This window comes from Oncorhynchus masou, unplaced genomic scaffold (assembly GCF_036934945.1).
Source record: "Oncorhynchus masou masou isolate Uvic2021 unplaced genomic scaffold, UVic_Omas_1.1 unplaced_scaffold_2570, whole genome shotgun sequence".
Lineage (NCBI taxonomy): Eukaryota > Metazoa > Chordata > Actinopteri > Salmoniformes > Salmonidae > Oncorhynchus > Oncorhynchus masou.
The window spans coordinates 38,366-59,760 of NW_027009013.1; the positions used below are offsets into that span (position 1 = coordinate 38,366).

A 21,395-nucleotide genomic window follows, 5' to 3' on the forward strand; every position below is an offset into this window, starting at 1 on the left:
CAATCAGTGCAGATGAAGCCGGCAAGCTAGTTGTTCAGATGCATGATGGACACACACGTGTAGTCTATGGAGCAAGACGCAACTGAAATTTTGCAGGTGAGGAGAGAGCAAGAAAGGGTTGAGGAAGAGGCTTGAAGCACTGGGCATCTTGTTATGACATCATTATCTGAATTAGGTCCACAGAATTATACTTAGAGGCTTCTATGGAGGAACGTTGAATGTCTTTTGAGCTAACTAGCTAACAATATTTTGTGTGCAGAGCGACACCAGAATTAAAAACACTTCTTACCTTTTTCTAGTTAAGAAATCCAAGGGAAACGTGATCACTAAGCCTATAGTGCTTGTACTAGTTAATCCAAAAATCTCTCTCCCTATCTTCTGAATAATGCTTGTCACGTCAGTACAGTAGCCTGGGATTCAGAGGGGGAGGGGCTACAGTAGCCTGTGATTCAGAGGGGGAGGGGCTACAGTAGCCTGTGTTTCAGAGGGGGGAGGGGCTACAGTAGCCTGGGTTTCAGAGGGGGGAGGGGCTACAGTAGCCTGGGTTTCAGAGGGGGGAGGGGCTACAGTAACCTGGGGTTCAGATGGGGGAGAGGCTACAGTAGCCTGTTTCAGAGGGGGGAACGGCAGGTAGCCTAAACAAGCACAGACACTGGAACAAGTTTCTGAGTGACAGAGGGGGTGTTTTGCATAGACACTTTGTTGCGTTTTTTGGTAGGACAAAACAAATGCCCAGAACTTGAAATAACGTAATTAACCGGTTCCCATGCTTTTAAAACAACAGTTCTGTAACAGTATAGATCACTTTCGTTCCTGGTTCTGTTTCTGTTCCTTGAACATTATAGTTTTTTCCCCTCCTGTTTTTGGTTCTGTTCCCTGTAACAGTTCTAACCCCTGGTTATAAAGCATGGCTATGACAGATTACAATGCACTCACCTCTCCGGCCCTCTGAGCTCTCCTCCTGGTCCTCCGTCTCTCCCTGGCGATACGGTCGCTCTCACGTTCCCCTCCACTAGTCTCCTGGCTAGAGGTCGGGGGGCGAGAGGTACCATCCGGTTGAGTCAGTCCCAGCAGGTCAGACTTCTGCAGGTTGGCGATACGGGACCTCCAGCTTACCTCCTGAAGACAATAATACCACAATAATACTACAATAATACCACAATAATACTACAATAATACTACAATAATACTACAATAATACTACAATAATACCACAATAATACCACAATAATACCACAATAATACTATAATCATAACAGAATACATAAACACAGATCACATCCAACATACAGGTGCAACAGTCACAACCAACACAACTCAGCAGCGTCAATACCACTGACCAAGAAAATCCCAGGGTAGATTCAGCCACGGAACCATATTTACCTGAGTGGATGACCACAACTAAGCCCCAAAATAGAGATTGTATTTGAAAATAACAATCATTTCATACCTGGATTACATTGAGACACGATCACATCTCTTTTATTCCTGGGAAAACTTAGGAACAGATTTTCCTCAGTTAAATTAAAGTTATTTTTGTATATATTTTTTCAACAACCTTGGGGAGGCCAAGAAAAAACATCCGAGGGCCGCTTTAGGCCCCGAGGGCCGCCTGTTGTCAAACCCTGGCCAACAGTAGGTCCCGTGGTGGGTGATGTCACTTGCATGATGTTGTCACCCCCTCATGTATAAACACTGCGCTCACCCCCTCTTCTGCTCTCTTCTTATTGGCCGCCTCCTCCTCCTCCTCTTTCCTTGTTTTCTCTCTCCCTTCGTCCGTCTGGGCTGTCTTCATTGTCTTGTCAGCTTCCTGCAGGTCTGTGAGCGTCACGCCCTGATTGGACAACAGATAGAAGGTGCTGCTCATGTTAAATCAGTAATTTTTTGATAATTTAAAATGTTTAAATGTAACCTTTATTGAACAAGTCAGTTAAAAACAAATTCTTATTTTCAATAGTCCTGTTGTTTACGTGTTTTGTTGGCATCTCTATAAGCTGTTTAAAGGGTGAATCCACAGTTGAAACAAATAAAGGGAGAAATGGAACCGCTCTCAGATGAACTGACATAACTACGGATGCATTGCCAGCCATTTTAACCATGTTACGAGGCTGTACAATGTCTGTTTACATATACAATGTTTACAAACATTGGTTGAAAAACGGTTTTCTATTTTGAACTCTCATAACAGTTGAACTAAGCTCATTAGGCATCTTAAAGTGAAATACTTCCAGAATCAAATGGGTACATATATATCATTCATTTATAAGTCCAAAAATGGATGTAGAAACTACAGATTGCCCCTTTAAGTCTATAAAAAGTGTGTGAGTTTGATCACTTGTCCATTAGGCCTATCGATCTTTTATCTATTCAGCATGAATTTGATTGAGCCATAAAAGCCCCACTTCCTGGTCTTCGTTGTTGACAGTATGGAGCACAATGATTGACAGGCAGCCTACACTTCTTCAATATATATTGGGTTAAAATACAACCTCAATTCAATCTATATTGGGTTAAAATACACAGCAACCTCAATTCAATCTATATTGGGTTAAAATACACAGCAACCTCAATTCGTAAGACATAAAACAGCTAAATGAAAGAGCAGCAGTGTGAGTCACATCAATATGTAGATATCAATAATAAGTGATATCCTTATCGCTCGTAGACAACGCCACTACTAATCTATGGATGCCGACAGCAGTCACACCATTAGGGCGGCAGGGTGGCCTAGTGGTTAGAGCGTTGGACTAGAAACCGAAATGTTGCAAGATCAAATCCCCTGAGCTGACAAGGTAAAAACTGTCGTTCTGCCCCCTGAATAAGGCAGTTAACCCACTGTTCCCTGGTAGGCTGTCATTGAAAATAAGAATTTGTTCTTAATTGACTTGTCTAGTTAAATAAAAGGTAAAACATTTGTTTTAAATTGGAAGACATAGCTTGGACTGTAGATAACAAACGCCTATTCCTGCTTTTTTCACACGATTCATCAAACACATTTGGTCTGACATCACAGTGGTCTCTGACATCACAGTGGTCTCTGACATCACAGTGGTCTCTGACATCACAGTGGTCTCTGACATCACAGTGGTCTCTGACATCACAGTGGTCAGATGGAACAAACTTAAAAATATGCACCTGTTTTCAATGCTGATTTGAATGTCTTTGAGAAAACAGAGAGGTGTCAACAAAAAAACTTTTCCTCTTTCAGAAGTAATCATCTAGTTTATCAAAAGCATCTGTAATCCGATTAAAATATTTTAGCTGGTAAAGTAACAGATTACAGTAAATGTGTTGTAATCCATTCCATGTAGTCCATTCCTCTTGTTACGTCAGATCAACGTGTCATAATTACTATATTATACTACTATTACTATAATAGTATAAACAATGATTATTAAGCAGCGGTCTGATCTACTTCACCAACTAAAGCAACCCGGGGTCAATTACATTTCAATTCAGTTGTAGGATTACAGTAGGAATTGGAATGTCAGTTGTAGGATTACAGTAGGAATTGGAATGTCAGTTGTAGGATTACAGTAGGAATTGGAATGTCAGTTGTACGATTACAGTAGGAATTGGAATGTCAGTTGTAGGATTACAGTAGGAATTGGAATGTCAGTTGTAGGATTACAGTAGGAATTGGAATGTCAGTTGTAGGATTACAGTAGGAATTGGAATGTCAGTTGTAGGATTACAGTAGGAATTGGAATGTCAGTTGTAGGATTACAGTAGGAATTGGAATGTCAGTTGTAGGATTACAGTAGGAATTGGAATGTCAGTTGTACGATTACAGTAGGAATTGGAATGTCAGTTGTACGATTACAGTAGGAATTGGAATGTCAGTTGTAGGATTACAGTAGGAATTGGAATGTCAGTTGTAGGATTACAGTAGGAATTGGAATGTCAGTTGTAGGATTACAGTAGGAATTGGAATGTCAGTTGTACGATTACAGTAGGAATTGGAATGTCAGTTGTACGATTACAGTAGGAATTGGAATGTCAGTTGTAGGATTACAGTAGGAATTGGAATGTCAGTTGTACGATTACAGTAGGAATTGGAATGTCAGTTGTAGGATTACAGTAGAAATTGGAATGTCAGTTGTAGGATTACAGTAGGAATTGGAATGTCAGTTGTAGGATTACAGTAGGAATTGGAATGTCAGTTGTACGATTACAGTAGGAATTGGAATGTCAGTTGGCTCAACGTGGATCTACAATATACTTCTCCTGAACGAGCTTTGACCTGAGTGGATGGTCCTGACTGTCTGGCGAGCCAGCCTTAAATGTGGTTAACTGTATATGTCTAGGCATGTCTAGGCATGTGGGTCTATGTCTAGGCATGTGGGTCTATGTCTAGGCATGTGGGTCTATGTCTAGGCATGTGGGTCTATGTCTAGGCATGTGGGTCTATGTCTAGGCATGTGGGTCTGCCTGAGTGGATTATCCCGACTTACAGTTGAAGTCTGAAGTCTACATACACCTTAGCCAAATACATTTAAACTCAGTTTTTCACAATTCCTGACATTTAATCCAATTAAAAATTCCCTGTTTTAGGTCAGTTAGGATCACCACTTTATTTTAAGAATGTGAAATGTCAGAATAATAGTAGAGAGAATGATTTATTTCAGCTTTTATTTCTTTCATCACATTCCCAGTGGGCCAGAAGTTTAAATACATTCAATTAGTATTTGGTAGCATTGCCTTTAAATTGTTTAACTTGGGTCGAACGTTTCGGGTAGCCTTCCACAAGCTTCCCACAATAAGTTGGGTGAATTTTGGCCCATTCCTCCTGACAGAGCTGGTGTAACTGAGTCAGGTTTGCAGGCCTCTTTGCTCACACGCTTTTTCAGTTCTGCACACAATTTTTCGACAGGATTGAGGTCAGGGCTGTGATGGCCACTCCAATACCTTGACTGTGTTGTCCTTAAGCCATTTTGCCACAACTTTGGAAGTATGCTTGGGGTCATTGTCCATTTGGAAGACCCATTTGCGACCAAGCTTTAACTTCCTGACTGAGGTCTTGAGATGTTGCTTCTGTAAATCTACATAATTTTCCAGAGGACATTTCTCCAGAAAGTACGATCTTTGTCCCCATGTGCAGTTGCAAACCGTAGTCTGGCTTTTTTATGGCAGTTTTGGAGCAGTGGCTTCTGAGCGACTGTGGATAGAGATACTTCTGTACCTGTTTCCTCCACCATCTTCACAAGGTCCTTTGCTGTTGTTCTGGGATTGATTTGCACTTTTCACACCAAAATACGTTCATCTCTAGGAGACAGAACGCGTCTCCTTCCTGAGCGGTATGACGGCTGCGTAGTCCCATGGTGTTTATACTTGCGCACTATTGTTAGTACAGATGAACGTGGTACATCTGTAGGCATTTGGAAATTTCTCCCAAGGATGAACCAGACTTGTGGAGGTCTACTATTTTATTCCGAGGTCTTGGCTGATTTCTTTCGATTTTCCCATGGTGTTAAGCAAAGAGGTACTGAGTTTGAAGGTAAGCCTTGAAATACAACCACAGATACACCTCTAATTGAATCAAATGATGTCAATTAGCCTATCAGAAGCTTCTAAAGCCATGACATAATTTTCTGGAATTTTCCAAGCTGTTTAAAGGCTCAGTCAACTTAGTGTATGTAAACTTCTGACCCACTGGAATTGTGATATAGTGAATTATAAAGTAGAGGTCCTAACCGACTTGCCAAAACTACAGTTTGTTAACAAGAAATTTGTGGAGTGGTTAAAAAATGTGTAACTCTGTGTTGTTGTTTGTGTCGAACTGCTTTTCTTTATCTTGGCCAGGTCCCAGTTGTAAATGAGAACTTGTTCTCAACAAGCTTACCTGGTTAAATAAAGGTGTTCAACTGGCCTACCTGGTTAAATAAAGGTGTTCAACTGGCCTACCTGGTTAAATAAAGGTGAAATAAAAATAAATAAGGTGGGCCTACCTGAGTGGATCGTCGTGACTGTCTGGCATGTCTGGATCGAGCCTTCCTCTGAGCCTCCGCCTCCTCATCACGAACCGGGGTCAAGTAGGATCTGGACCGGGGAACACAGAACAATACCCATAACACACCACACCATTTAGACATCACACATCGGGATCAGATGGGAGAACATAACTACATGCATCTACATTTATAATCTATACGACTATATATATAAATCTATATGACTACATGCATCTACATTTATAATCTATATGACTACATGCATCTACATTTATAATCTATATAACTACATGCATCTACATTTATAATCTATATGACTACATGTATCTACATTTATAAATATATGACTACATTCATCTTCATTTAACTACATTTATAATAAGGACTACATTCATCTACATTTAACTAAATTCATAAATATATGACAATATTTATAAATATATAACTACATTAATCTACATTTATAAATCTACATTTAATCAGACAGAAAGGTAAGTGGGTTTTATCTATTTAGACAGAAAGGTAAGTGGGTTTTATCTATTTAGACAGAAAGGTAAGTGGGTTTTATTTATTTAGACAGATAGAAAGGTAAGTGGGTTTTATTTATTTAGACAGAAAGGTAAGTGGGTTTTATTTAGACAGATAGAAAGGTAAGTGGGTTTTATTTATTTAAACAGAAAGGTAAGTGGGTTTTATTTAGACAGAAAGGTAAGTGGGTTTTATTTAGACAGAAAGGTAAGTGGGTTTTATTTATTCAGACAGAAAGGTAAGTGGGTTTTATTTAGACAGATAGAAAGGTAAGTGGGTTTTATTTATTCAAACAGAAAGGTAAGTGGGTTTTATTTAGACAGAAAGGTAAGTGGGTTTTATTTAGACAGAAAGGTAAGTGGGTTTTATTTATTCAGACAGAAAGGTAAGTGGGTTTTATTTATTCAGACAGAAAGGTAAGTGGGTTTTATTCAGACAGATAGAAAGGTAAGTGGGTTTTATTTATTTAGACAGAAAGGTAAGTGGGTTTTATTCAGACAGATAGAAAGGTAAGTGGGTTTTATTTATTCAAACAGAAAGGTAAGTGGGTTTTATTTAGACAGAAAGGTAAGTGGGTTTTATTTATTCAGACAGAAAGGTAAGTGGGTTTTATTCAGACAGATAGAAAGGTAAGTGGGTTTTAATTATTCAGACAGAAAGGTAAGTGGGTTTTATTTAGACAGAAAGGTAAGTGGGTTTTATTTATTTAGACAGAAAGGTAAGTGGGTTTTATTTATTCAGACAGAAAGGTAAGTGGGTTTTATTTATTCAGACAGAAAGGTAAGTGGGTTTTATTCAGACAGATAGAAAGGTAAGTGGGTTTTAATTATTCAGACAGAAAGGTAAGTGGGTTTTATTTAGACAGAAAGGTAAGTGGGTTTTATTTATTTAGACAGAAAGGTAAGTGGGTTTTATTTATTTAGACAGAAAGGTAAGTGGGTTTTATCTATTTAGACAGAAAGGTAAGTGGGTTTAATGTATTTAGACAGAAAGGTAAGTGGGTTTTATTTAGACAGATAGAAAGGTAAGTGGGTTTTATTTATTCAAACAGAAAGGTAAGTGGGTTTTATTTAGACAGAAAGGTAAGTGGGTTTTATTTATTCAGACAGAAAGGTAAGTGGGTTTTATTCAGACAGATAGAAAGGTAAGTGGGTTTTAATTATTCAGACAGAAAGGTAAGTGGGTTTTATTTAGACAGAAAGGTAAGTGGGTTTTATTTATTTAGACAGAAAGGTAAGTGGGTTTTATTTATTCAGACAGAAAGGTAAGTGGGTTTTATTTAGACAGAAAGGTAAGTGGGTTTTATTTATTTAGACAGAAAGGTAAGTGGGTTTTATTTATTTAGACAGAAAGGTAAGTGGGTTTTATTTATTTAGACAGAAAGGTAAGTGGGTTTTATTTATTCAGACAGAAAGGTAAGTGGGTTTTATTTAGACAGAAAGGTAAGTGGGTTTTATTTATTTAGACAGAAAGGTAAGTGGGTTTTATTTAGACAGATAAAGGTAAGTGGGTTTTATTTATTTAGACAGAAAGGTAAGTGGGTTTTATTTAATCAGACAGAAAGGTAAGTGGGTTTTATTTAGACAGATAGAAAGGTAAGTGGGTTTTATTTAGACAGATAGAAAGGTAAGTGGGTTTTATTTATTTAGACAGAAAGGTAAGTGGGTTTTATTTAGACAGATAGAAAGGTAAGTGGGTTTTATCTATTTAGACAGAAAGGTAAGTGGGTTTTATCTATTTAGACAGAAAGGTAAGTGGGTTTTATCTATTTAGACAGAAATGTAAGTGGGTTTTATTTATTTAGACAGAAAGGTAAGTGGGCTTTATTTAGACAGATAGAAAGGTAAGTGGGTTTTATTTATTTAGACAGAAAGGTAAGTGGGCTTTATTTAGACAGATAGAAAGGTAAGTGGGTTTTATTTATTTAGACAGAAAGGTAAGTGGGTTTTATCTATTTAGACAGAAAGGTAAGTGGGTTTAATGTATTTAGACAGAAAGGTAAGTGGGTTTTATTTAGACAGATAGAAAGGTAAGTGGGTTTTATCTATTTAGACAGAAAGGTAAGTGGGTTTTATTTAGACAGATAGAAAGGTAAGTGGGTTTTATCTATTTAGACAGAAAGGTAAGTGGGTTTTATCTATTTAGACAGAAAGGTAAGTGGGTTTTATTTATTCAGACAGAAAGGTAAGTGGGTTTTATTTATTCAGACAGAAAGGTAAGTGGGTTTTATTTAGACAGAAAGGTAAGTGGGTTTTATTTATTTAGACAGAAAGGTAAGTGGGTTTTATTTATTTAGACAGAAAGGTAAGTGGGTTTTATTTATTCAGACAGAAAGGTAAGTGGGTTTTATTTAGACAGAAAGGTAAGTGGGTTTTATTTATTTAGACAGAAAGGTAAGTGGGTTTTATTTAGACAGATAAAGGTAAGTGGGTTTTATTTATTTAGACAGAAAGGTAAGTGGGTTTTATTTAATCAGACAGAAAGGTAGGTGGGTTTTATTTAGACAGATAGAAAGGTAAGTGGGTTTTATTTAGACAGATATAAAGTGGGTTTTATTTATTTAGACAGAAAGGTAAGTGGGTTTTATTTAGACAGATAGAAAGGTAAGTGGGTTTTATCTATTTAGACAGAAAGGTAAGTGGGTTTTATCTATTTAGACAGAAAGGTAAGTGGGTTTTATTTAGACAGATAGACAGGTAAGTGGGTTTTATCTATTTAGACAGAAAGGTAAGTGGGTTTTATCTATTTAGACAGAAATGTAAGTGGGTTTTAGTTAGACAGATAGAAAGGTAAGTGGGTTTTATCTATTTAGACAGAAAGGTAAGTGGGTTTTATTTATTTAGACAGAAAGGTAAGTGGGTTTTATTTAGACAGATAGAAAGGTAAGTGGGTTTTATTTATTTAGACAGAAAGGTAAGTGGGTTTTATCTATTTAGACAGAAAGGTAAGTGGGTTTTATTTAGACAGATAGAAAGGTAAGTGGGTTTTATTTAGACAGACAGAAAGGTAAGTGGGTTTTATTTAGACAGATAGAAAGGTAAGTGGGTTTTATTTAGACAGATATAAAGGTAAGTGGGTTTTATCTATTTAGACAGAAAGGTAAGTGGGTTTTATTTATTCAGACAGAAAGGTAAGTGGGTTTTATTTAGACAGATAGAAAGGTAAGTGGGTTTTATCTATTTAGACAGAAAGGTAAGTGGGTTTTATTTAGACAGATAGAAAGGTAAGTGGGTTTTATCTATTTAGACAGAAAGGTAAGTGGGTTTTATTTAGACAGAAAGGTAAGTGGGTTTTATCTATTTAGACAGAAAGGTAAGTGGGTTTTATTTAGACAGATAGAAAGGTAAGTGGGTTTTATCTATTTAGACAGAAAGGTAAGTGGGTTTTATTTAGACAGATAGAAAGGTAAGTGGGTTTTATCTATTTAGACAGAAAGGTAAGTGGGTTTTATTTAGACAGAAAGGTAAGTGGGTTTTATTTATTCAGACAGAAAGGTAAGTGGGTTTTATTTAGACAGATAGAAAGGTAAGTGGGTTTTATTTAGACAGACAGAAAGGTAAGTGGGTTTTATTTAGACAGATAGAAAGGTAAGTGGGTTTTATTTATTTAGACAGAAAGGTAAGTGGGTTTTATTTAGACAGATAGAAAGGTAAGTGGGTTTTATTTATTCAAACAGAAAGGTAAGTGGGTTTTATTTATTCAAACAGAAAGGTAAGTGGGTTTTATTTATTCAAACAGAAAGGTAAGTGGGTTTTATCTATTTAGACAGAAAGGTAAGTGGGTTTTATTTATTCAGACAGATAGGTAAGTGGGTTTTATCTATTTAGACAGAAAGGTAAGTGGGTTTTATTTATTCAAACAGAAAGGTAAGTGGGTTTTATTTAGACAGACAGAAAGGTAAGTGGGTTTTATTTAGACAGAAAGGTAAGTGGGTTTTATTTAGACAGATAGAAAGGTAAGTGGGTTTTATTTATTTAGACAGAAAGGTAAGTGGGTTTTATTTAGACAGATAGAAAGGTAAGTGGGTTTTATCTATTTAGACAGAAAGGTAAGTGGGTTTTATCTATTTAGACAGAAAGGTAAGTGGGTTTTATTTATTCAGACAGAAAGGTAAGTGGGTTTTATTTATTCAGACAGAAAGGTAAGTGGGTTTTATTTAGACAGAAAGGTAAGTGGGTTTTATTTATTTAGACAGAAAGGTAAGTGGGTTTTATTTATTTAGACAGAAAGGTAAGTGGGTTTTATTTATTCAGACAGAAAGGTAAGTGGGTTTTATTTAGACAGAAAGGTAAGTGGGTTTTATTTATTTAGACAGAAAGGTAAGTGGGTTTTATTTAGACAGATAAAGGTAAGTGGGTTTTATTTATTTAGACAGAAAGGTAAGTGGGTTTTATTTAATCAGACAGAAAGGTAGGTGGGTTTTATTTAGACAGATAGAAAGGTAAGTGGGTTTTATTTAGACAGATATAAAGTGGGTTTTATTTATTTAGACAGAAAGGTAAGTGGGTTTTATTTAGACAGATAGAAAGGTAAGTGGGTTTTATCTATTTAGACAGAAAGGTAAGTGGGTTTTATCTATTTAGACAGAAAGGTAAGTGGGTTTTATTTAGACAGATAGAAAGGTAAGTGGGTTTTATCTATTTAGACAGAAAGGTAAGTGGGTTTTATCTATTTAGACAGAAATGTAAGTGGGTTTTAGTTAGACAGATAGAAAGGTAAGTGGGTTTTATCTATTTAGACAGAAAGGTAAGTGGGTTTTATTTATTTAGACAGAAAGGTAAGTGGGTTTTATTTAGACAGATAGAAAGGTAAGTGGGTTTTATTTATTTAGACAGAAAGGTAAGTGGGTTTTATCTATTTAGACAGAAAGGTAAGTGGGTTTTATTTAGACAGATAGAAAGGTAAGTGGGTTTTATTTAGACAGACAGAAAGGTAAGTGGGTTTTATTTAGACAGATAGAAGGTAAGTGGGTTTTATTTAGACAGATATAAAGGTAAGTGGGTTTTATCTATTTAGACAGAAAGGTAAGTGGGTTTATTTATTCAGACAGAAAGGTAAGTGGGTTTTATTTAGACAGATAGAAAGGTAAGTGGGTTTTATCTATTTAGACAGAAAGGTAAGTGGGTTTTATTTAGACAGATAGAAAGGTAAGTGGGTTTTATCTATTTAGACAGAAAGGTAAGTGGGTTTTATTTAGACAGAAAGGTAAGTGGGTTTTATCTATTTAGACAGAAAGGTAAGTGGGTTTTATTTAGACAGATAGAAAGGTAAGTGGGTTTTATCTATTTAGACAGAAAGGTAAGTGGGTTTTATTTAGACAGATAGAAAGGTAAGTGGGTTTTATCTATTTAGACAGAAAGGTAAGTGGGTTTTATTTAGACAGAAAGGTAAGTGGGTTTTATTTATTCAGACAGAAAGGTAAGTGGGTTTTATTTAGACAGATAGAAAGGTAAGTGGGTTTTATTTAGACAGACAGAAAGGTAAGTGGGTTTTATTTAGACAGATAGAAAGGTAAGTGGGTTTTATTTATTTAGACAGAAAGGTAAGTGGGTTTTATTTAGACAGACAGAAAGGTAAGTGGGTTTTATTTAGACAGAAAGGTAAGTGGGTTTTATTTAGACAGATAGAAAGGTAAGTGGGTTTTATTTATTTAGACAGAAAGGTAAGTGGGTTTTATTTAGACAGATAGAAAGGTAAGTGGGTTTTATCTATTTAGACAGAAAGGTAAGTGGGTTTTATCTATTTAGACAGAAAGGTAAGTGGGTTTTATTTATTCAGACAGAAAGGTAAGTGTGTTTTATTTATTCAGACAGAAACGTAAGTGGGTTTTATTTAGACAGAAAGGTAAGTGGGTTTTATTTATTTAGACAGAAAGGTAAAGTGGGTTTTATTTATTTAGACAGAAAGGTAAGTGGGTTTTATTTATTCAGACAGAAAGGTAAGTGGGTTTTATTTAGACAGAAAGGTAAGTGGGTTTTATTTATTTAGACAGAAAGGTAAGTGGGTTTTATTTAGACAGATAAAGGTAAGTGGGTTTTATTTATTTAGACAGAAAGGTAAGTGGGTTTTATTTAATCAGACAGAAAGGTAGGTGGGTTTTATTTAGACAGATAGAAAGGTAAGTGGGTTTTATTTAGACAGATATAAAGTGGGTTTTATTTATTTAGACAGAAAGGTAAGTGGGTTTTATTTAGACAGATAGAAAGGTAAGTGGGTTTTATCTATTTAGACAGAAAGGTAAGTGGGTTTTATCTATTTAGACAGAAAGGTAAGTGGGTTTTATTTAGACAGATAGAAAGGTAAGTGGGTTTTATCTATTTAGACAGAAAGGTAAGTGGGTTTTATCTATTTAGACAGAAATGTAAGTGGGTTTAGTTAGACAGATAGAAAGGTAAGTGGGTTTTATCTATTTAGACAGAAAGGTAAGTGGGTTTTATTTATTTAGACAGAAAGGTAAGTGGGTTTTATTTAGACAGATAGAAAGGTAAGTGGGTTTTATTTATTTAGACAGAAAGGTAAGTGGGTTTTATCTATTTAGACAGAAAGGTAAGTGGGTTTTATTTAGACAGATAGAAAGGTAAGTGGGTTTTATTTAGACAGACAGAAAGGTAAGTGGGTTTTATTTAGACAGATAGAAAGGTAAGTGGGTTTTATTTAGACAGATATAAAGGTAAGTGGGTTTTATCTATTTAGACAGAAAGGTAAGTGGGTTTTATTTATTCAGACAGAAAGGTAAGTGGGTTTTATTTAGACAGATAGAAAGGTAAGTGGGTTTTATCTATTTAGACAGAAAGGTAAAGTGGGTTTTATTTAGACAGATAGAAAGGTAAGTGGGTTTTATCTATTTAGACAGAAAGGTAAGTGGGTTTTATTTAGACAGAAAGGTAAGTGGGTTTTATCTATTTAGACAGAAAGGTAAGTGGGTTTTATTTAGACAGATAGAAAGGTAAGTGGGTTTTATCTATTTAGACAGAAAGGTAAGTGGGTTTTATTTAGACAGATAGAAAGGTAAGTGGGTTTTATCTATTTAGACAGAAAGGTAAGTGGGTTTTATTTAGACAGAAAGGTAAGTGGGTTTTATTTATTCAGACAGAAAGGTAAGTGGGTTTTATTTAGACAGATAGAAAGGTAAGGGGTTTTTATTTATTTAGACAGAAAGGTAAGTGGGTTTTATTTAGACAGATAGAAAGGTAAGTGGGTTTTATTTATTCAAACAGAAAGGTAAGTGGGTTTTATTTATTCAAACAGAAAGGTAAGTGGGTTTTATTTATTCAAACAGAAAGGTAAGTGGGTTTTATCTATTTAGACAGAAAGGTAAGTGGGTTTTATTTATTCAGACAGATAGGTAAGTGGGTTTTATCTATTTAGACAGAAAGGTAAGTGGGTTTTATTTATTCAAACAGAAAGGTAAGTGGGTTTTATTTAGACAGACAGAAAGGTAAGTGGGTTTTATTTAGACAGAAAGGTAAGTGGGTTTTATTTAGACAGATAGAAAGGTAAGTGGGTTTTATTTATTTAGACAGAAAGGTAAGTGGGTTTTATTTAGACAGATAGAAAGGTAAGTGGGAAACAGAAATGGACAAAATTGAAAACTTGCAGCGATTTGAACCCCCATCACAGGTGACCATGCATGGTCCAGAGTTGGCAGTCTCCACTGTTACACCAGACATTGGCACTGCAGATGACCTCAACTATAAACCATTCACCAACACTCAACTAAAACTGCAGGCAAACACTCCCAGCACGCCAGTGGTTAAGAGGTCAAACATCCATTAAACAGACTGCCTCTGTATCGCTGTCGTCATGGCAAACAGACTCACTTGCGCCTCTGCTTTGTCTCCAAGTCACCTCCGGTCGTCGTGGTGACAGAGTTGGAGGTGACAGAACACTGCCCCTCCTTCTTCTCTGCCTGCTCCTGAGCCAGTCTGAGGGAGATAAAGGGCTTAGGTTTGCATGGCAGATAAATGGTTTTTATACGTTTTTAAACAGACACTACAAAAGTCTGTCCTCTCCCGTCTCCACCCCTCTGCGTCTCCTTGCCTGTCCTCCACTCCTCCTCCCCTGTGCCCTCCCACTCCTCTTCCCCTCCTCCTCCTCCCCTGTGCCCTCCCACTCCTCTTCCCCTCCTCCACCTCCTCCCCTGTGCCCTCCCACTCCTCTTTCCCTCCTCCTCCTCCCCTGTGCCCTCCCCACTCCTCTTCCCCTCCTCCACCTCCTCCCCCTGTGCCCTCCCACTCCTCTTCCCCTCCTCCACCTCCTCCCCTGTGCCCTCCCACTCCTCCCCTATCCTCGCCTCTGCCCCTTCTCCTCCCCTGTCCTCTCCTCCCCTGTCCTTACCTGTCCTCTCCTCCTCCCCTGTCCTCGCCTCCACCCCATCTCCTCCCCTGTCCTTACCTGTCCTCTCCTCCTCCCCTGTCCTTACCTGTCCTCTCCTCCTCCCCTGTCCTCGCCTCCACCCCATCTCCTCCCCTGTCCTTACCTGTCCTCTCCTCCTCCCCTGTCCTTACCTGTCCTCTCCTCCTCCCCTGTCCTCGCCTCTGCCCCATCTCCTCCCCTGTCCTTGCCTGTCCTCTCCTCCCCTCTCCTCATCTACTTTCATCAGCACCAATTGGAAAAGACTTGAGGTGAAGTACAGTCTTCAGAGAGTTCACACTCCTTGACTTTTAAACACATTTTGTTGTATTACAGCTTGAATTTAAAATGGTTAATTGTCATTTTTTTGTCTACACAAGTAGAAGAAAAATGTTAAATAAATCAATATATAACTCAGCAAAAAAAAGAAACGTCCTCTCACTGTCAACTGCGTTCATTTTTAGCAAACTTAAAGTGTGTAAATATTTCAACAACTGTGACAAACTGAACAAGTTCCACAGACATTGTAAAATGTGTTAACTAACCTCCAGACAAGCTTCAATGCCATTACAACTCTCCTTCCGTGGCCTCCAACTGCTCTTAAACACTAGTAAAACTAAATGCATGCTCTTCAACTGATCCCTGCCCACACCTTCCCGCCAGCATCACTACTCTGGACTGTTCTGACTTAGAATATGTGGACAACTACAAATACCTACAGTTGAAGTCAGAAACTTACATACACTTAGGTTGAAGTCATTAAAACTCATTTTTCAACCACTCCACAAATTTCTTGTTAACAAACTATAGTTTTGGCAGGTCGGTTAGGAAATCTACTTTGTGCACGACAAGTCATTTTTCTAACACTTCTTTACACACATGGATTATTTCACTTATAATTCACTGTATCACAATTCCAGTGGGTCAGAAGTTTACATACACTAAGATGACTGTGCCTTTAAACAGCTTGGCAAATTCCAGAAAATGATGTCATGGCTTTAGAAGCTTCTGATAGGCTAATTGACATCATTTGAGTCAGTATAAACACCATGGGACCACACAGCCGTCATACCACTCAGGAAGGAGACGCATTCTGTCTCTTAGAGATGAACGTACTTTGGTGAGAAAAGTGCAAATCAATCCCAGAACAACAGCAAAGGACCTTGTGAAGATGCTGGAGGAAACAGGTACAAAAGTATCTATATCCACAGTAAAACGAGTCTTATATCGACATAACCTGAAAGGCCGCTCAGCAAGAAAGAAGCAACTGCTCCAAAACCACCATAAAAAAGCCAGACAACTGCACATGGGGACAAAGATCGTACTTTTTGGAGAAATGTCCTCTGGTCTGATGAAAAACAGAACTGTTCGGCCATAACGACCATCGTTATGTTTGGAGGAAAAAGAGGGAGACTTGCAAGCCGAAGAACACCATCCCAACGGTGAAGCACGTAGGTGGCAGCATCATGTTGTGGGGGTGCTTTGCTGCAGAAGGGACTGGTGCACTTCACAAAATAGTTGGCATCATGAGACAGGAAAAATATGTGGATATATTAAAGCAACATCTCAAGACATCAGTCAGGAAGTTAAAGCTTGGTCGCAAATGGATCTTCCAAATGGACAATGACCCCAAGCATACTTCCAAAGTTGTGGCAAAATGGCTTAAGGACAACAAAGTCAAGGTATTGGAGTGGCCATCAAAAGCCCTGACCTCAATCTTGTAGAAAATTTGTGAGCAGAACTGAAAAAGCGTGTGAGCAAAGAGGCCTACAAACCTGACTCAGTTACACCAGCTCTGTCAGGAGGAATGGGCCAAAATTCACCCAACTTCTTGTGGGAAGCTTGTGAAAGGCTACCCGAAACGTTCGACCCAAGTTAAACAATTTATAGGCAATGTTACCAAATACTAATTGAGTGTATGTAGACTTCTGACCCACTGGGAATGTGATGAAAGAAATAAAAGCTGAAATAAATAATTCTCTCTACTATTATTCTGACATTTCACATTCTCAAAATAAAGTGGTGATCCTAACTGACCTAAGACAGGGAATTTTTACTTGGATTAAATATCAGGAATTGTGAAAACTGAGTTTAAATGTGTTTGGCTAAGGTGTATGTAAACTTCAGACTTCGACTGTAGGTGTCTGGCTAGACTGTCAACTCTCCTTCCAGACTCACATCTCCAATCTTAACTTAAATCTAGAATCGGCTTCCTATTTCGCATCAAAGCCTCCTTCACTCACGCTGCCAAACATACCCTCGTAAAACTGACTATCCTACCAATCCTCGACTTAGGCGATGTCATTTACAAAATAGCCTCCAACACTCTACTCAACAAATTGGATGCAGTCTATCACAGTGCCATCGGTTTTGTCACCAAAGCTCCATATACTACCCACCACTGCGACCTGTATGCTCTCGTTGGCTGGCCCTCACTACGCACCCGTCGCCAAAACCACTGGCTCCAGGTCATCTACAAGTCTTTGCTAGGTAAAGCCCTGCCTTATCTCAGCTCACTGGTCACCATAGCAACACCCACCCGTAGCATGTTCTCCAGCAGGTATATTTCACTCGTCACCCCCAAAGCCAACACCCCCTTTGGCCGCCTTTCCTTCCAGTTCTCTGCTGCCAATGACTTTAACGAATGACAAAAATCACTGAAGTTGGAGACTTATATCTCCCTCACTAACTTTAAACATCGGCTGTCAGAGAAGCTAACCGATCACTGCAGCTGTACACAGCCCATCTGTAAATAGCCCATCCAACCAACTACCTACCTCATCCCATATTTGTTTTTGTTTTTCTGCTTTTTTGCACACCAGTATTTCTACTTGAACATCCTCATCTGCTCATCTATCACTCCAGTGTTAATCTGCTAAATTGTAATTACTTCGCCACTATGGCCTATTTATTGCCTTACCTCCTTACTTCATTTGCACACACATTTTCTATTGTTTTATTGACTGTACGTTTGTTTATTCCATGTGTAACTCTGTTGTTGTTTGTGTCACACTGCTTTGCTTTATCTTGGCCAAGTCGCAGTTGTAAATGAGAACGTGTTCTCAACTGGCCTACCTGGTTAAATAAAGGTAAAAAAAAAAATATAAAAAAATATAAAAAATGAAAGGTAAATTTGTCTCCCAGTGTCTGTTGGAAAGCAGACTGAACCAAGTCTTCCTCTAAGATTTTGCCTGTGCTTGGCACTATTCCGTTTATTTTTATCCTAAAAAACTCCTTAGTCCTTGCTGATGACAAGCATAGCCATAACATGATGCAGCTTGAAAATGTGAAGAGTTGTACTCAGTAATGTGTTGTGTTGGATTTTCCCCAAACATCAGCTTTGTATTGAGGACAAAAAAATGCATGTTGCCTTTTTTGTTGTTGTTGCAGAATGCCTTTACTGCCTTGTTGCAAACAGGATGAATGTTTTGGTATATTTTTTTATTCTGTACAGTCTTCCTTCTTTTCACTCTGTCATTTATATTAGTATGTTCATGTTCAGGCTGTAACAACAAAATGTGGGGAAAGCTAAAGGGGCGGGAATACTTTCTGAAGGCCCTGTACATGATGGTCATCAGGCTTAGCGTTCACCTGGTCAGTTCTTTCAGATCAATGAAAGACGTGAGAAAGAGCCAATCACCCACCTCTGGGCCACCAGGATGTTGAGACGACTGAGTCCAGCAGAGAAGCTACTTCCAGTTCCTGCTGTTGAGGTCACTGTGGGGTCATCAAGTCTGCGTCCACAGGATGAGCTGGGAATACAACCAGACTTATTGACAATAATAAATAGAGCATCTTCCCCACAGCAGTGGTTCCCAAACCAGGGGTCACGACTGCTATGAAAATGGGGTCGTGGGAGAATTTGCAACCCCCAGCCCCCAAAAGATATACATATAAACACTAAAAAACATATTCTTTGTATCTCCAAATAATGTAAATGTGGTTTACTTAAAACATCTAAATGAAAATGATTCCAATTTAAAATATTAAATTTAACGGCCACACTGTTGCACTTGAATCACTCCCATGGTGAATGACGAGCTACACTATCAAACTACACACTATCAAACTACACACTATTGAATCACTCCCATGGTGAATGACGAGCTACACTATCAAACTACACACTATTGAATCACTCCCATGGTGAATGACGAGCTACACTATCAAACTACACACTATAGCAGAGACTTTGATATTACCGTTCGCAATTGATATGGTGAAAACAATGAGTTGGGAGGCAGAGGAACAGAAACTAACAGCAATACCTTTGTCAGATAACACTGTTAAACAAAGAATTTATTCAATTTCTAGCAATCAAGAGGACACTGACTCAGAAACTCTCCAACCTTTGCTCTCCTAATGGACGTTAGCTGTGAGGGATACTCACAGCAGTTAATGTCCATTTGTAGAGAAGACAATCAGAGATACTGTTAATGTTTTTCAATGACAGCCACTTGTCAACAGTGGCTGTTAATTACATCATTTTTGTTCACATGGGTGAGGGTCACAAATGAGGTCATGGGCCAAAAATGTTTGGGAACCCCTGGTCTACAGCATGTTCCCTACAGCATATTCCATACAACAGCCACATAAATAGAGTATGGCGAGTGCTCCCTTGTGAAATACGTTTTTTAGCCACTCTATGATTCAGGGTTAAATCAGTTTGGACGGCAGACGAAGACATCAAGCAGCCGGTTCAGACAGGAAACTCCAGTTCTGAACATCAGCTGCACCAAATAGTTAATCACTCTGTTAATATGACTGTCTATTTTGTCCACCAGGTTCTGCACACACTTCCCTGGTGGCTATGTCCTGGTGTATCCTGGCTATGTCCTGGTGAATCCTGGCTATGTCCCTGGCTATGTCCTGGTGTATCCTGGCTATGTCCTGGTGAATCCTGGCTATGTCCCTGGCTATGTCCTGGTGTATCCTGGCTATGTCACTGGTGTATCCTGACTATGTCCCTGGTGTATCCTGGCTATGTCCTGGTGTATCCTGGCTATGTCCCTGGTGTATCCTGGCTATGTCCCTGGTGTATCCAGGCTATGTCCCTGGTGTATCCAGGCTATGTCCCTGGTGTATCCTGGCTATGTCCCTGGTGTATCCTGGCTATGTCCTGGTGTATCCAGGCTATGTCCCTGGTGTATCCTGGCTATGTCCCTGGTGTATCCTGGCTATGTCTTGGTGTATCCTGGCTATGTCCCTGGTGTATCCTGGCTATGTCCTGGTGTATCCTGGCTATGTCCCAGGTGTATCCTGGTTATGTCCCTGGTGTATCCTGGCTATGTCCTGGTGTATCCTGGCTATGTCTTGGTGTATCCTGGCTATGTCCCTGGTGTATCCTGGCTATGACCCTGGTGTATCCTGGCTATGTCCTGGTGTATCCTGGCTATGTCCTGGTGTATCCTGGCTATGTCCCAGGTGTATCCTGGCTATGTCCCTGGTGTATCCTGGCTATGTCCTGGTGTATCCTGGCTATGTCCTGGTTTATCCTGGCTATGCCCTGGTGTATCCTGGCTATGTCCCTGGTGTATCCTGGCTATGTCCTGGTGTATCCTGGCTATGTCCTGGTGTATCCTGGCTGTGTCCCTGGTGTATCCTGGCTATGTCCCAGGTGTATCCTGGCTATGTCCTGGTGTATCCTGGCTATGTCCTGGTGTATCCTGCCTATGTCCCTACTGTATCCTGGCTATGTCCCTGGTCTATCCTGGTGTATCCTGGCTATGTCTTGGTGTATCCTGGCTATGTCCCTGGTGTATCCTGGCTATGTCATGGTGTATCCTGGTGTATCCTGGCTATGTCTGGGTTTATCCTGGCTATGTCCCTGGTGTATCCTGGCTATGTCTTGGTTTATCCTGGCTATGTCCCTGGTGTATCCTGGTGTATCCTGGCTATGTCTTGGTGTATCCTGGCTATGTCCCTGGTCTATCCTGGTGTATCCTGGCTATGTCTTGGTGTATCCTGGCTATGTCCCTGGTGTATCCTGGCTATGTCATGGTGTATCCTGGTGTATCCTGGCTATGTCTTGGTTTATCCTGGCTATGTCCCTGGTGTATCCTGGTGTATCCTGGCTATGTCCCTGGTGTATCCTGACTATGTCCCTGGTGTATCCTGGCTATGTCCCTGGTGTATCCTGGCTATGTCCTGGTGTATCCTGGCTATGTCCCTGGCTATGTCCTGGTGTATCCTGGCTATGTCCTGGTGTATCCTGGCTATGTTCCTGGTGTATCCTGGCTATGCCCTGGTGTATACTGGCTATGTCCCTGGTGTATCCTGGCTATGTCCCTGGTGTATCCTGGCTATGTCCTGGTGTATCCTGCCTATGTCATGGTGTATCCTGGCTATGTCCTGGTGTATCCTGACTATGTCCCTGGTGTATCCTGGCTATGTCCCTGGTGTATCCTGGCTATGTCCTGGTGTATCCTGGCTATGTCCCTGGCTATGTCCTGGTGTATCCTGGCTATGTCCTGGTGTATCCTGGCTATGTTCCTGGTGTATCCTGGCTATGCCCTGGTGTATACTGGCTATGTCCCTGGTGTATCCTGGCTATGTCCCTGGTGT

The 21,395-nt window shown here is 39.2% G+C and overlaps 1 protein-coding gene across 1 annotated transcript in view; it reads right to left on the reverse strand.

Moving 5' to 3' along the window:
• LOC135533674 (protein phosphatase 1 regulatory subunit 12A-like) overlaps window positions 1–18,583 on the reverse strand; it is a gene marked incomplete at its 5' end in the record, with an annotated part of 33,482 nt that extends 14,899 nt beyond the window's left edge. The window contains 5 exons of the mRNA XM_064960947.1: window positions 937–1,119; window positions 1,706–1,834; window positions 5,949–6,039; window positions 14,300–14,404; window positions 18,476–18,583. Coding sequence (XP_064817019.1) covers window positions 937–1,119; window positions 1,706–1,834; window positions 5,949–6,039; window positions 14,300–14,404; window positions 18,476–18,583 — 616 coding nt within the window. The remainder of the gene's footprint in view (window positions 1–936; window positions 1,120–1,705; window positions 1,835–5,948; window positions 6,040–14,299; window positions 14,405–18,475) is intronic.
• Window positions 18,584–21,395: the final 2,812 nt, after the last annotated feature.